The sequence below is a fragment of the Nyctibius grandis genome, chromosome Z (genome assembly GCF_013368605.1).
Source record: "Nyctibius grandis isolate bNycGra1 chromosome Z, bNycGra1.pri, whole genome shotgun sequence".
NCBI lineage: Eukaryota > Metazoa > Chordata > Aves > Nyctibiiformes > Nyctibiidae > Nyctibius > Nyctibius grandis.
The window spans coordinates 60,263,965-60,278,119 of NC_090695.1; the positions used below are offsets into that span (position 1 = coordinate 60,263,965).

At 43.3% G+C, this 14,155-nt stretch overlaps 1 protein-coding gene across 1 annotated transcript; it reads left to right on the forward strand.

The window, feature by feature from the left end:
* The first annotated feature begins 265 nt into the window (after positions 1-265).
* On the forward strand, positions 266-619 carry TAL2 (TAL bHLH transcription factor 2). The gene has a single exon (XM_068423906.1). The coding sequence runs from the start codon at positions 266-268 to the stop codon at positions 617-619; it is 354 nt and encodes a 117-aa protein (XP_068280007.1).
* Positions 620-14,155: the final 13,536 nt, after the last annotated feature.

The following is a 14,155-nucleotide window of genomic DNA, read 5'->3' on the forward strand; positions in this document are numbered from 1 at the left end:
GGACTCTGGCATCTGGTTGCAGCTGCAATGCTTATGACCAAGGCTACAAATGGGGATATGACTTTAGGTATGAGGGTGAATCTGTGCAGGATATGTAGGACAAGGGTGTCGGCCACAGAGGGCAAAAATTAGAAATGCCTAGCACCACCACTGTGCACCCACTGCTGGCCCAGAGGTTACAGTGCCCCCACAGCAGCAGCCTGTGTGAAAGCCAGGGGTATATAGCATTCACTCACAACCTCCTTTGCTTTGCAGCACCTTGAGAATGACAAGGAAAATCTTCACCAACACCAGGGAGCGATGGAGGCAGCAAAATGTCAACAGCGCCTTTGCCAAGCTGCGGAAACTCATTCCCACCCACCCGCCAGACAAAAAACTGAGCAAGAATGAGACGCTACGGTTAGCTATGAGATACATCAACTTCCTCGTCAAGGTCTTGGGAGAGCCAGGCCTGCAGCAGACGTCAGTAGCAGCACGGGGCAGCATCCTGGGGTTCTTCCAGCAAGCCCCATGCTTACAAAGCATGGAGGAGCTGACTCTGATCGAAAACTGTGGTGTTTCTTCTCCTGGCATGAGCAGCAATATAGTAGAGTGTTGGTCAGAGACATCATCTCCCTAGAAGACAATGAGACATGCAGTCTTGGTGTTAGTCTGATAGTCCCCCTCTTTTTGCAGAATCTATGGGTTGCTCCTCTAAGTATTGTGATTATTTATTTATATTTATTCCTGTTTTATTTGGTATACATTTTTATTTAATAGGAAAGGAAATCCTTGGTCGGCCAACAAGCTGGAAGACCAGACAGAGAAGTTGCAGCCCCTGGGAACTTGGAAGGACTCACTGCTGTCACAGCAGAGTCCAAGCCAGAAGGGTCTTCTGCCCTGATCTCCTTCATAAATCAGGACATAGAAATTCATCTAGTGTTTCCGGCAGGTAAAGAGATTATTCTCCCATGCTATTTTGAGGAAACACTACTGAGCTCAAGAATGATGACTGCACCACAAAGTTTGTCCAAGACAGACATCTGGCCTCAGTAGTGAAAGATTTTGAGAGATGTGATATTTGCCAGAGTTCTCCACCAGTGGTTCCAAAGGCTAATTGCACTCACTCTTGAGCCTGTGTATCTTCTTTCCAGCTTGATTCTTTTTTTTTGAAAATACAAGTCCTAGCCCTTTAACCTGGTTACATCTTTCTCCATCAGACTGCAGGGATCCCTAGTGTCAGAGCAAAACAGTATTAAAAAAAATTAAACATTAAGTTAAAGCAAAAATGCCAATCTAAGAGAAAAGAAGACACAGTCATAGATGATTTTCAGTGGGTTCAATAGGCAGAGTAAACCTCTTCCATAGCAGTGACAGTGTGCATGTGAAGCAAGCCGGTGAGCTATGCTCCAGCTGCCTTAAAGGCCCATCAAACAGGTTAGTGGATAAAAGTCTTTGTTCTTCAACAGCTGCAGCAATAGGGGAGGTTCTGTTTTGGGAGGGAGGTCCCAGGAGAAAGGCCTCATTGATGCACTGTGAACACCTTCATGGAAATGCCAGGGTGCAGAAGCAGCTGGAGCATGTCTGGGCCCAGTAGAAGGTGCTGAGCATGCACTACTGGTGTACTACAATGCCCCTTCAGCACAGGGCTGTGCGCCACGTGTCTTGGGCATCGAGTTCCTGAACCAGCCCTGCTTTTGCTGCCACGGGAGGCAGAACTGATCTGCACTCATCCTTGCTGTCACCTGTAAGACCCTGGTGCTGTGACACTGGGATGCGTGAAGTTGGGTTCAGGCCTGCCCCAGGAGGGGTACCAAGACCATGGACAAAGACATCCTGCCTCTGTACCAAGCTGACTGCCTTTAAACTCCCTGCTCTCGCCTGCTGTCCCTGAGGTTCCTCCATCTGGACACTATCCCAAAAGGGCTGATGGAGCAAGGACAAAGAAATTGGTGTAAATGTCTTCCACTTGATTCAGCGGGTCAGTTCCCTCTAGGGAATGCCAGCCACCATGCTGTATGTGTTTAGATGATAAGCAGGATGAAAAGAGGTTTCATGAAGGTGACCATGGTGGGTTGTTGCCCATAAATCAATGCAATTTCCTGACTGAGTTATAACCTATGCTAGCAAAAGTCTGGACTGCTCATGCAAGTTATAAAGTTGCCTAGAGCAACAGAAAAAAATGGCACCAGGTTTAAGTAGAACTGTTTCCTGGTCAGATCCTGCTCCCACTGACACAGGTCCTTTTGATTTCTATGTGGACCAAGGTACATGTCAATGCTTAGAAAAGATAACTATTCATCACTGGTGAAGAAATTGAGCTCCCATGTGCCAAGGTATGTCCCTGGGCTGTTTCCGTTTATTCATGACACAATGAGCTGCCTTCAGGAAGCAGAGATAGGGTTAGTGCATGTAACACGTACAGCCCTTCTGCATGAGGGGATTTGGCATCCAAAGCTGAGCTGCCTTTGAAAGCCTCACCAACCACCAGGTGCACCAAAGCAGCCAGGGCCGGCTCCTCCTAAGCGTGTATTGGACTGTGCTGTGCATTGACAAACACCAAGATCTGACAGGAACACAGCTCACCCTGTCCAGGGCTGGTGCTGTAGAGTACAGGCATCCCAGTGGACAGATTTTCACTGAATGAATTAAAAAAAAGCTGAAAGTGTTCATGGCGATTTCATTTTGTTCCTGAACACTGCTAAACTTGTTTGCTTATCCTTGCATTTCTGAGCTGTCAGGGCTGAGGACTGGACTGGAGAGCAGCTTAGTGGAAACACAACAAGAGTCTTTTGCAGTCTGTGAAATCAGTACTGCTTTCTCCCCTCCTCTGCCCACTTTAACGTTACTGAATGGAGTCACAGACTCTTCTGCACAGCGCCTCAAAGGTAATGATCAACATCCTCCTCCTAGCTTTCTGTTGACTTGCTGGGAGTTACAGCAAGATAAATTAGTCCAAGTAAATCAGAGCACTCGTTGTCAAGGTGTGGTGGTGCTATTTGGTAAATCAGCCACTTGCTATCCTAGGAAACACACGTCACCAAGGCAAGCCAAAACATCTTGTGAGTGGAGTTATTGTCCAGGGAAGGGGAAAGAAAACCTGGTGATTTTGTAACATAACATGCTTGTTATGTTTTCTATCCTAAAAAGCTTCCCTTCTTGTTATTGCTTTGATTCATATCAGTGATTTCTTTGTTCTCCTTTCCATTTAGGAGCTTCCTACTCTCATGTTCAGTATGTATTTGACTAGATCTCTCTCTTACCCAGAGAAGTTGTGGATGCCCCCTCCCTGGCAGTGTTTAAGGCCAGATTGGATGAGGCTTTGAGCAACCTGGTATAGTGGAAGGTGTCCCTGCCTGTGGCAGGGAGGTTGGAACTAGGTGATCTTTAAGGTCCCTTCCAACCCAAACCATTCTATGATTCTATGATCTACCAAAGATTTTTTTTTTGGTCAGGTTTTTTCTTCATTCTTTGTGGATTTGTTATCTGTATGATCATGAACAAATACGGTGTAACTGATCACATTTTGTGCTATATGTTATTTAACATCTAATATATTCCAAATAAATTATATAAGAAACTAATCTTTGTCTTTTTAAACTTCTCTAAAATTTCATTTTACATTTGCATGCCACTTGGTAGAGGATACCAAAAACATTACAATGTAATTTCCAGTAGAGGATCGTTCTACTATTTAGCACTTATGCAAGAGTCTTGATGTTAGAAACAACATTATGAGATGATGAAGAATGACAGGAATTCATTGTTTATTATGATTTATAACATGTTTTGGTTGAACTCTATTTCAGTCTACATGCTAAGAAGATCTTGACCAGCTCTTGCAAAAGACATAAATAAAATTTCATTGTGCAACACAGTTGTGTTTGTCTTACAAATATTCACAATTCAAAAGATTTTAACCAACTCCATTTTAAAAAGCAGAAGTCATCCTAAAGAATTAATTTGGCCTCTGATTTGAGTCTATCATATCTGGAGATATTCATACAGGCACAACCTACAGATTAGGGCTGGAGTCCAGGTTCAGATATAAAAACTCATCCAAAGTTGAGGGGAGCTTAGGATGTAAATCTGCTCTTTCTGGCTAACACCTGGTGGGAACAACCTAATCCCCAACTGAATATGAGGCTGGGAGAGGGAAAGGAAGGACTGGGATCACAGATGCAGAAGCTGTGAAGAAAAGATGGGAAATCACTGGGACATGGGGCCAGTTTCCATTTCATTCTTAACTGGATGTCTCAAAGCCCTTACGCTGCTCTATGACACACCAAGAGAGGGATTTCTGCACAATATGTGTCTGAGAAAGGCATCGTCTCAAGAGATTATATGTAAAAGTGATTAAATTAGCAAGTGTGAGGTTCAAAATATGTATTTATACTAAGCAAGGCAATGCCACCTTAGAGAGGACCCTCTGCTTACAGCAGGTAATGCTGAATTAGTATGCTGAGGATCATGTGGCAATGCCTCCTCTGGAACTAAGCACGGTATAGCTCACGATGGTGCTGTGCTGTGAGATAATGGGATCATGGAGATGTACCAAGTCATTTGGAGCTGGCTGAAAATGTTTCACATATGTTTCAGCAGTGGCAAAACCTTAGTATAAATGACAAAAATGTTCCTAGTCTTAAGGTTCCTATTGTGTCTCCTAGCTGTAACTAGCAGTGCTAAAGAGTTGTGTGAACAGAACTTTTTTTTCCTTTTATAATTTTTTTGGTGAGGATATGGCTATCAATATTGCAAGGAAGACCAGCTAAAGTGGTATCTTCTATAAGCATCTTCGGTATCTTCTGACACAAAAAGACATGATGCAAAGTTAAAGAAGTCATGGAGGAGTAATGACTCCCTCCAACCCATGGTACTCCTAACCTGCACACAGGGTGTGAGGTGTCCTCCCATGCCTTAGTGATGCAGAAATGCTAGTAAGACATTCCTTTACTTGGAATTTCCACGAGGATCAATGGGAAAATGTAGCTCCACACTTCAGGTCCAATAAGGATTACTTTCTTCAGAGGCTGGGTGCTAGGAAACAAGTGCCACTCTTCAGCTATCACAGAACCTAAGAGAACTGATGCCAGGATAGGTGCAATGTACACTGTCCTTAAAAGTAACCTACACATCACCAGAAAGAAGCCGGCTGTGCAGACTGCTGTTCATCATGTCCACTTTCTCAGTATCTCCTTTGTGGCTATGGAGTGTAACTGAAGTTGGATATCTGGGTTGGGTCTGGAAAGAAATATGTTGCAACTGTGTTTTGCAAGGATGCAGTACTCTTGTGCATGAATACTAGTGATGGCCAGCCTGTGGTCAGAGGAAGAGCAGGTCTGCAATCAAGCTTTTGGCCTGAGATTCAGTGGATTCAAATCCTGGATGGTATGAACACACTGCACCTAGCACTGGACACTGAACAGTGAAATCCTAGATCTGCATGGTGCCTTATTCCTTCTGGAGTGTTGCCCATGCCCAGGAAGACTTTGTGCTGAGGCATATACTCAGCAGCCTTGTTAGTACTATTGAGTCTAAATCAGGGAGGAGAAGGTTACAATGAGCGTAAGAGAGGGTGACTCACAGGATTCCTAAACCAGACGAATTAAATGGCAAAACAGAGTTGTTTTAGGACACTAAGATACATCCTAGCATCTTGCTCTGAGCAAGAAGTGGAAGCTGCAGGACTGATGTGTTTCAGAGGCATACGATTCATGAACCATTCAGTAATTTATCTTCCAGTATCTAACTGGCTCCCACAAATTTCTTTGCTGTGAGTGAATGATACGCAATGACCACGGCCAAAGTAGTGTGAGCAAGGCAGATCTGACTTTTGTTCTTTGAAGGCTGGGTGATGAAAGGAGGCGGAGAGAATGGGCGACTTAACTACTGACCTGTGGGGCAGGGGTCACTTGGGAGCTAGTCTTAAACCTAAAGGTCATCAACAAAGTGACAGGGTCTAAATCCATCACTTTTCAGGGGTGTAATTGTATTTTTGATATAGCAGGTGCTGAGAGAATCAGAGGGGAGAAGGTGGGTGGAGGAAGCAGCAAAAACAAGTATTTGGGTTATAGAAGGTAGAGATTACCCTGTGTCTGGTCAATATTTATTCTGATTGAATTTATTCATTATTCTTCTGTCTGTAAGACATGGGTAGCTTTTTCATTGTACTCTGAGTTGGTCCAGCTCTTCTCTATAAGAAAAAGAGTTAGTCTCATTCCATTGTATTCTCCCCCCACCCCCTTCCCATGTGTGCAAACAAATGCACATCCCATCCCTCCATGGTTTGTTTTTCTGCCACAGATTGCAAACCCAACAGTGCACAACTGAGGACCCCGTGATAAGACCCTTTTGGGATCGTCTTTTGCAAAAGGGACCCCTCAGACACCGAGAACCAAAAAGAGAGGCAAAGAGCAACCAACCTTTCTGTGGGTACATCTCCTCTGTTGAGCATCAATGCTACAAAACAGCACAGAAGTGGCTCAGGATGAAGGGCAGAAAGAATTCAGTGAGAATCATGAGGATCTCGGCATGGACTGCATTGAGCCTCAGACAAAGTCTCCAACTTTTATGCTGGCAAGCAATGCAGAGAGATATTCATAGGCACAGGGCAGGAGTGGTTTCCCGTGCACCTACCTTTCTGTCCCACTACAGCTGGCCAGGGGCACAGTGAACAACACGGAATATCTCAGACCTGGGGAAGATCTCTAACTTTCTTTGAAATTCCCTACTGTGCACCTTGAAAGACAGATGCTTTCTCAGGTAGTCTAAAACCTTAATGGAAAGCTAAAGGATGATGGCCCACGGTTAGCAAGTCTCCAGGGAGGCATTCTGCCTCCAGTCCTGGGTGTAGACAACGTTTAGCATTGATTTTTCTCTTGGTAACTGTATTTGGCAAATCCTGCTAGACAGCAGTGCTCAGTCCTAGAGCTGAGAGAGGCTAAGAGCAGCCAATATTAAACCTTCCTTCAAATCACAGCAGAATTACTGTGCTCTGATACATAGATGTACAAACAACCAAAACATAACCTATAGATTCCCCAACACAAGACTACACAGTATTAAATTCAAGCTTTAAAAAGCTTTACACTTATTGAAAAGACCCGAAGACTCTCAAGAGGAAACCACAATGCCTAAAAGCACCTTGAGTGGAGGCTGTTAGACCTAGCTAACCACAGAAGCCCAGGCCAGCTGACTGTGACCTGAAGTTTTCCTGCCTGTAGGTTAAAAGGTGTTTGCTAAGAGGCTCTGCAGCAATCTCTATGGGACTGAACAGCAAAAAGTCGGTTGCCAATTGAGAGTCCAAGACAGAGCAAATGAGCCCAGCAAGTTTAACTTGCCAAAAGCGCTTGGTGCTGGCACATCCCTCTTAAATGGGAACTGAAATAACTCAGTGCTGAAGGGAGCTGCCCATTCTGACTCTTCCTCCTGAGCTGTGCTGCAAATGTTCTCCCTAAATTTCCAGGCACAGAAGAGCGGCCAGCTGCTGTCTGGTGAACATGCCCAGCCACTGTGTTTGGCACAGGACAGCCCAGTCTCAAAGGCCAAATTTCTACATAGACATGTGGAATGAAAATGGGTGTTCCCCAGCTCTCAGATTTGGAAGTGAGGGGAGAAATTCATGGCAGGTAACTTCAGCTGCATAATTTTACCTGTCAATTTTGAACTGAATAGCTGAGCAGATTAGAAAACATATACATATATATATATATGTCTGTCTGTCTTTCTATCTGTTCATCTATCTATAGTACCCTTATCATCTCCTTGAAGTCCATGTTGAAGTTCATTTAAGGTCACATGCAAAGGGAAAACCACACAGTTTGCCTTTAAAATCAAAATTATCCTTCTTTCAGACTAAGGATAAAGAAAAATTACAAGAACGAAAACAAGACAAATTGTCAGTGAAAGTGGGAGAAAGTGTGTAGGATGGTTCTGCCATGTCTGACATACCTGGATGGCCACTATTCTTGTTCTAGGGGGGGTAGACTTCTGTATTATTTCTCTGTGTATCACTTACAGAAAACGGAACACCACCACCTTGTTTCTGTTACTTCTAAGAAGTCAGTCAAGCTGTCAGTTAGGTAATTCTGAAAGCCCTGATACAGTGGCTCCTACTAATTTCAAACATTTCCTAAGAGTATAGGCTACTGAGCCAATACAGACAAACATTGATTGTATGTTTTGATTATCTAAATATATTTTATATTTCCCTTAACAATACAGTTGTAAGTTAATTGCTTATTTCTAAAGTCAAAAGAGATGAAAATACTGTTAAAATAATAGCAAAAAAAGTTTCTTTGCTTTTTATCACAACTTCATCAGTTAAATACTTCCAGCAGTTCTCTGCCATGTTCTGTTAAGGTAAATCAAACCAAGGACAGTATTTCTTCTTGAAAACTGCAGGTCCGAGTCAGCCAGGGGCTTGTCATAAATACTGCCTCAAAGCTTGACTTATCCTGTTTCCTTTTATCCTGACTCTGTGAAGTACTGAGAAAGTCTAGGGCTAAGGCTGTCAGTAAGACTCTTGATCTTGAGGGCTTAACTTGAAACATTTTAGGATTGTCATGACTGCTTTTTGGGGTGCTTTTCTTGTAATCTCTGTCCATGCATGCTTTTAAGATGCCTCAGAAAGATGAGGGTGACTGGCCAGGGAATTCAGCTGGAAGAGCTGGCAGTGTGGAAGTTGCCTTGGAAGGTATCTGAAGATTTTTTTAAAAACAGGCATCTTCAAGTCATTTCATCTTGTGGTCCTGAATACATAAGCATGCAAAGCCCCTAGCTGCTTTTAAAACCTGTGGCTATGGATTTGAGTCTTGAGTTCTCTGGGAGAGTTCTCCCAGCAAGGGCAGAAAGGAGAAAATTAGGGCAGGCACTGAGGTGATCAAGCAGATTGTTTACTACTCTTAGTGATGCAAACCCACCACAGAAAATACCCAGGAAAAAACAAACAACCAACCCACCCCCCTTCCCTTATCCAGTTTGCTTTTTTCCTACCATGTTTCTTATCAATCTCCTGCAGAGACTCTAAAACTCTTATCTTGATAGGCCAGATTACTAAACTGATCTCCTCTCCATGATGAATAGGAATCAAACAATGTTTTCCACTGTCAGCAAACTATACATTCCCAGTCCAGATAATTCAATTTACAGAATCTCTCCCCTCCTTTCCTCTCCTCTCCATACCAGCTCTTCTGTCATACTTCCTCTGCCTCCCTACCCTCCCCCCAATTAATTCCTATGCTTTAATACCATCTAAGAGTCCTTAGTGAGAAGAGGATCTGATTGCTATGCAGGTGCAAGTTTTCAGCACCACAGCACAACAGCAATACCACCCCTTTTTGCCCTCCTCAGGGCTTCTCTTTGTGAACCATTTTTTCTTTTTCTTCCTTTTCAGCTCCACGCTGAACAACCCCATGCAGCTAATCTGATTATGCTAATTTGTACTTCATGAACCCAAAGACTGTAAGGGGATCTGTGGAGGGTGAGATGGGCTGGGGATGAGGCTGCTGAGGACAGGAGAGAGGGTATGGAGGGGGAGGCACAAACAATGGGTTCAAGTCAGTTAAAAAAAAAAGCCGGCTGTATTGCCAAACAAAGCACACTCCGGGTAACCCCTTGCTGCTCTTGACAATTTAGAGTGTCCCAAACTGGCTTGCGCTGCTGAGCAGAAAAGGGAGCACGGAGAATGTACAATGAAGGGGCACAATGAGAAGTCTGTTTCCTGTTGAACATCGCTTTTCTTTCTCCTTAACTAATCCTTCCCACAATCTAGTAGTTGAAGTATGGTCCACAAATCGTTCATCGGATGGTAGCTATGGCACTAGACGGCTTCTGAGCGCATAAAACCTCCTCTGTCCAACTAGACTGACACTGCACTTGAAATTTATTGAATAACGGCAGTGACTTTGCAGACACACACTCACAACTCTAAATATGTACTCCACCTCTGCAGCAGCTGACAGTGTCCCCATCCTGGTTTTACCAACATTACCTTTGCTACATCCGGAATTGGTCAGGAAACAGTCCTGAGAGGAAACACACAAAGGGTATGGAAAAAATTGTTTTCAAGATTAAAGCAGCCCTATGGTAGAGTTTTGACAATCACAGAATTGTTTGCTTTGGCAGGGACCTCCTGGGATCATCTGGTCCAACCCCCCTGCTCAAGCCATGTCACCTAGAGCTGGCTGCACAGGACTATGCCCAGTCTAACTTTGAGTATTTCCACAGACGTAGAGTCCACAACCTCTCTGCGAAACCGATTCCCATGTTTGACCACCCTCGTATTAAAAGTTTTTTCTTGTGTTCAGATGGATTTTCATGTTTTTTAATTTGTGTCCATTGCCTCTTGTCCTGTCACGGGGCAGCACTGAGAAGAGTTTGGCTCCCTATATATCATTCCCTCCCAACACATCTTGGTGCACACTGAGAAGCTTCCCTTCAGCCATCTCTTCTCCAGGCTGAACAGTCGCATCTCTCTCAGCCTCTCCTTCTACGAAAGATGTTCCAGTCCCTTAATCATCCTTGTGGCCCTCCACTGGACTTGCTCTAGTAAGTCAATGTCTCTCTTGTACTGGGAAGCCCAGAAATGGACATGGCACTCCAGATGTGGCCTCACCAGTGCTGAAGAGAGGGGAAGGATCACCTCCCTCGACCTGCTTGCAGGACCTTGATTGTACCTCAGGATACTGGTATCGGTGCAGGATCAAGACTGAGTGTTGGTCTGAGCTGGTTCCAATGGTGGTGTGAGCGAGCACAACTCTACCACTGCCTCTGCTGAGTATATTTGCCACAAACTAGAAGTATATTTTGTTTTTCAAAATGGAAATCATTGGAAGGAGGCACCTTGTTTCCACACATAATAAAAGCACTGTCTATACATACATGCTGGCAGAGATGACAAGAGAGAGAAGGGGGCATTACAACACTTCCAGAAAGAGATGGGCCTCAACTTTCTGTCCCTGAGACTCTGGTGAACGTTGTTTACTAGCCAAAGGCAACAAGGGAATATTAACTGTTTCCTTAATGTCTGTTTTTTGTTCTGTGCTCCTTTCTGGCAGAAATTCAGAAGGCTAGTTTTTGAGAGACGATTCCTGCCTCTGGTGAAGATAAATCATTTGCTATTGAGAGGGAAAAGGGAAGATGGAAGGAAGACATTTGCTCTGCATTCCATCTTAAATAGGACAGCTCCCCTTTCTCACACAGAGCAGACTATTTGTTCAGTCCTGCAGCCCTAAGCAGAATATTTCAGGACACCATTTTATGAAAGCAAATGGAGGAGGAAAAATGACTGTCTAAAAGCTGTTGTCTCAGATCCAGTCTCAGATTCAGCTGCATTTGCTGCTGAGGGGATTACATGTAGTTCATTTGATAGGGTAGAAAATATGCAGTATCTTGCCAGCATTGCTCTTCTATATCCAAGATCTCATTGGCTGAATGTGTAGTGCATTACAATGTATATCAGTACACATATATATCAGTATTTAACAAAACCAGCTCTAAATAACACTGTGAGTGGAGCAACTAAGCAAAGGAGCAGAAAAAATCTCAGAAACATAAGATTAAAAGGTTAAATTCAAATATAAAGAGTATGCTTTTTCAAATTACCACATGCTGATTGGAGCCTCTGTGTTCATAATATACACAGAAATGTCCCTTGCTTTTCTTTTTTTACCCTGGGAAGCAGGGAAGCTTATCGGATGTAAGCCAAACCAAACAGTATTTTTATGAGCTGTGTTATATTATACATAAATACACCTGCTTAAACAAATAGCTTGAAATCGGAGACAATCAGTAATCCCAGATCCTATGCTCCCTGAAGGCCACATTCTTGAAGGTATTGGACCACCTAAAATCCACTGATATCCAATGAACTTTAAAGACCTGGGCTTTTGCTTTACTGATGCATCTAACCGAGAAAAGTCAGTGCACGCAGCAGGTAGTAGTTTGCACTGAAGTAGTTTGAGGTATGCTGATTTCTATTGTGTGAGGTCTGACTGTATCCTTTGCTTCCCTTCTACAGCAGGACTTGGGTGAGATCAGACTGGTGAGGATTTGACAAAGGAGATAAACAGAGTAAGTAGCATAATCTAGAGGAGAAGGTCTTGCTCTGTCGCCTTGTGTTTCTCCTGACCTGAGGTATGACCTTGCCCAGACCGCTGTTTTTCCTAACTTTTTTTTATAGAGGTAGCGAGTTATACTAAGCAAGGATGTTTCTCATGCTGTGCACATATAGGGAATTTAATGCAACAGGCTGTGGCCTCATTTGAAACACCTGAGTAATATTGTGACACATAAAACTAATGCAATAACAGTTGTAGTAACAGGAATATATAAGGAATGTATTGCCAACTGTTACTGGCAATAACCCTGAAACTAGTTAGCAGTGATTATTAATGACATGGACTTTTCCAGAAAAAAACCTGAGACGTTGGTTGAAGTAGGCCCACAACTTTCAGACCTGGAACAGACTCTCATGTTCTGGAGGATAGCGTGGGACTGGTCAATCAACTACAATGACAGTCATGTACAGATGAAACATACAGAAGGTGTATTAAGCAGACACTCTTGGGAATCATGCATGTAATGAGAGGAGTGAGAAGCTGCTCAGCGCTTGTTGGAGCTGAACCACAAGTCAATACAATGGCTAAAAGTTCAGTCAGGGAACATTATAGGAGAGTGACACCATGGCACTCTTGCATGCCATTGCCTCAGCCCATGTGTCTGCTGAAGGAAAGACATCTTTGAACCTTGATTGGATCAATAGAGTGCTGGGACCTGTTTCAGTCCTGTGAACTAAGCACCTAGTGATGCATCTAATGATGCAGTAGGGCGATAAAGAAGGTAAGTAAGAGTTCAAGCCCACCCTAGAAATGAGCTTTGTTCAAAAAGTATACTGTTAGGGAAGAAGATGTGCTAAGAAGAGGCTTAACCCAACACTAAAACCTAAGCAGAGATGAAAAGATCTGAGCACTCAGGAGTCAAGTGACCATTTCTAGAAGAGCTACATCCCTGCAGCCAAGACCATAACTTTCGTATGGAATACCTCTAGCACCTGAATTCAGCTCTATATGAAGTCATGACTGAGTTTACTGCTGCAATAAAGATAAAATACATGGAGTATGTAACTCAAGAGCCTGAAGCACATGCTTTGCCTAATTGTGTGGACATAACCTAAGGGTATATGCTAGGGAGCTCCTGGATACAGCCAGCAGAATTGGCTACAAGCTGCTCAAGTCCCCAGTTCCAAGCTTCACCGAGGAATCAACACAATGCTGCTGCTTTAAAGGTTGTAATAGAAGAGAAATTTTAAGTGGATTCTGAAATAGTTGTGAGAATCTAATCCAGTGTGAGAGAGGAGGGATCTGAGGCAGATGTAAGTCTAAGCAACACTACTGCTCAGCTTAAGAAACACTTCTATTTCTCCACTTTGCAATCTAGATTGACATCAACCAGCACATAAGGAAAACAGACCAAAGTAATGTTGTGTTAGGAGATAAATGGCTGTGTGAACTTCCTATGATTTATTTTCTCAGCTGATTTTTTCAAAGCACCTTAGCAAACAACGTGATAGAAAAAACTGAAAGGAGACAGGAGAAGGTCACCTGCTGGAGAAGACCAGGAAGGTAAAAAGAAGAAAAGAATGTGGAAAAGAAGGAAGGTAACAGTAGTGAAACACAAAGCTGGAAGTTATGCAGAGGTAAAGGTCAGGCCTGACTATATGAGCATATGCATTGAAAGCATGCACAAGAGTAAGGTGACAAAGATGGGATGAACAGGCAGATTCTCAGAGAGAGACAGGAGACTGAGAGGTGTACCAAGCCATGACTAAATGCTGAGGATGGCACGGAGAAAGCAAGAAAATCAGGGAAACTGGGAATGTAATAATAACTGTGAGGACTGACACCGAAAGAAAGAGGCAAGGTTGATGAATACATGGTGCTAGCGAGAGAGGAAAGAGAAGAAAATGTACTAGAAGATCAAAGTAAGCAGCTTGAGGAGGATAAGAAACTGTTGGAAAATGGTGAAATATAAATGAGGCAGAAAACTACAGAGCAGAGCAGGAACTGGATTAGAAGTACATAGATAGCAGTGTATCAGATGACTACAAATCACAAACACAGCAGGATGACAGCAGACAATGGGAATGTCTATTTTCATATGTGGCAAAGATTACTAT

Bases quoted from the DNA above. Each gene is read 5' to 3' on its own strand.
- TAL2 (XM_068423906.1), top strand. From the start codon at position 266: ATGACAAGGAAAATCTTCACCAACACCAGGGAGCGATGGAGGCAGCAA.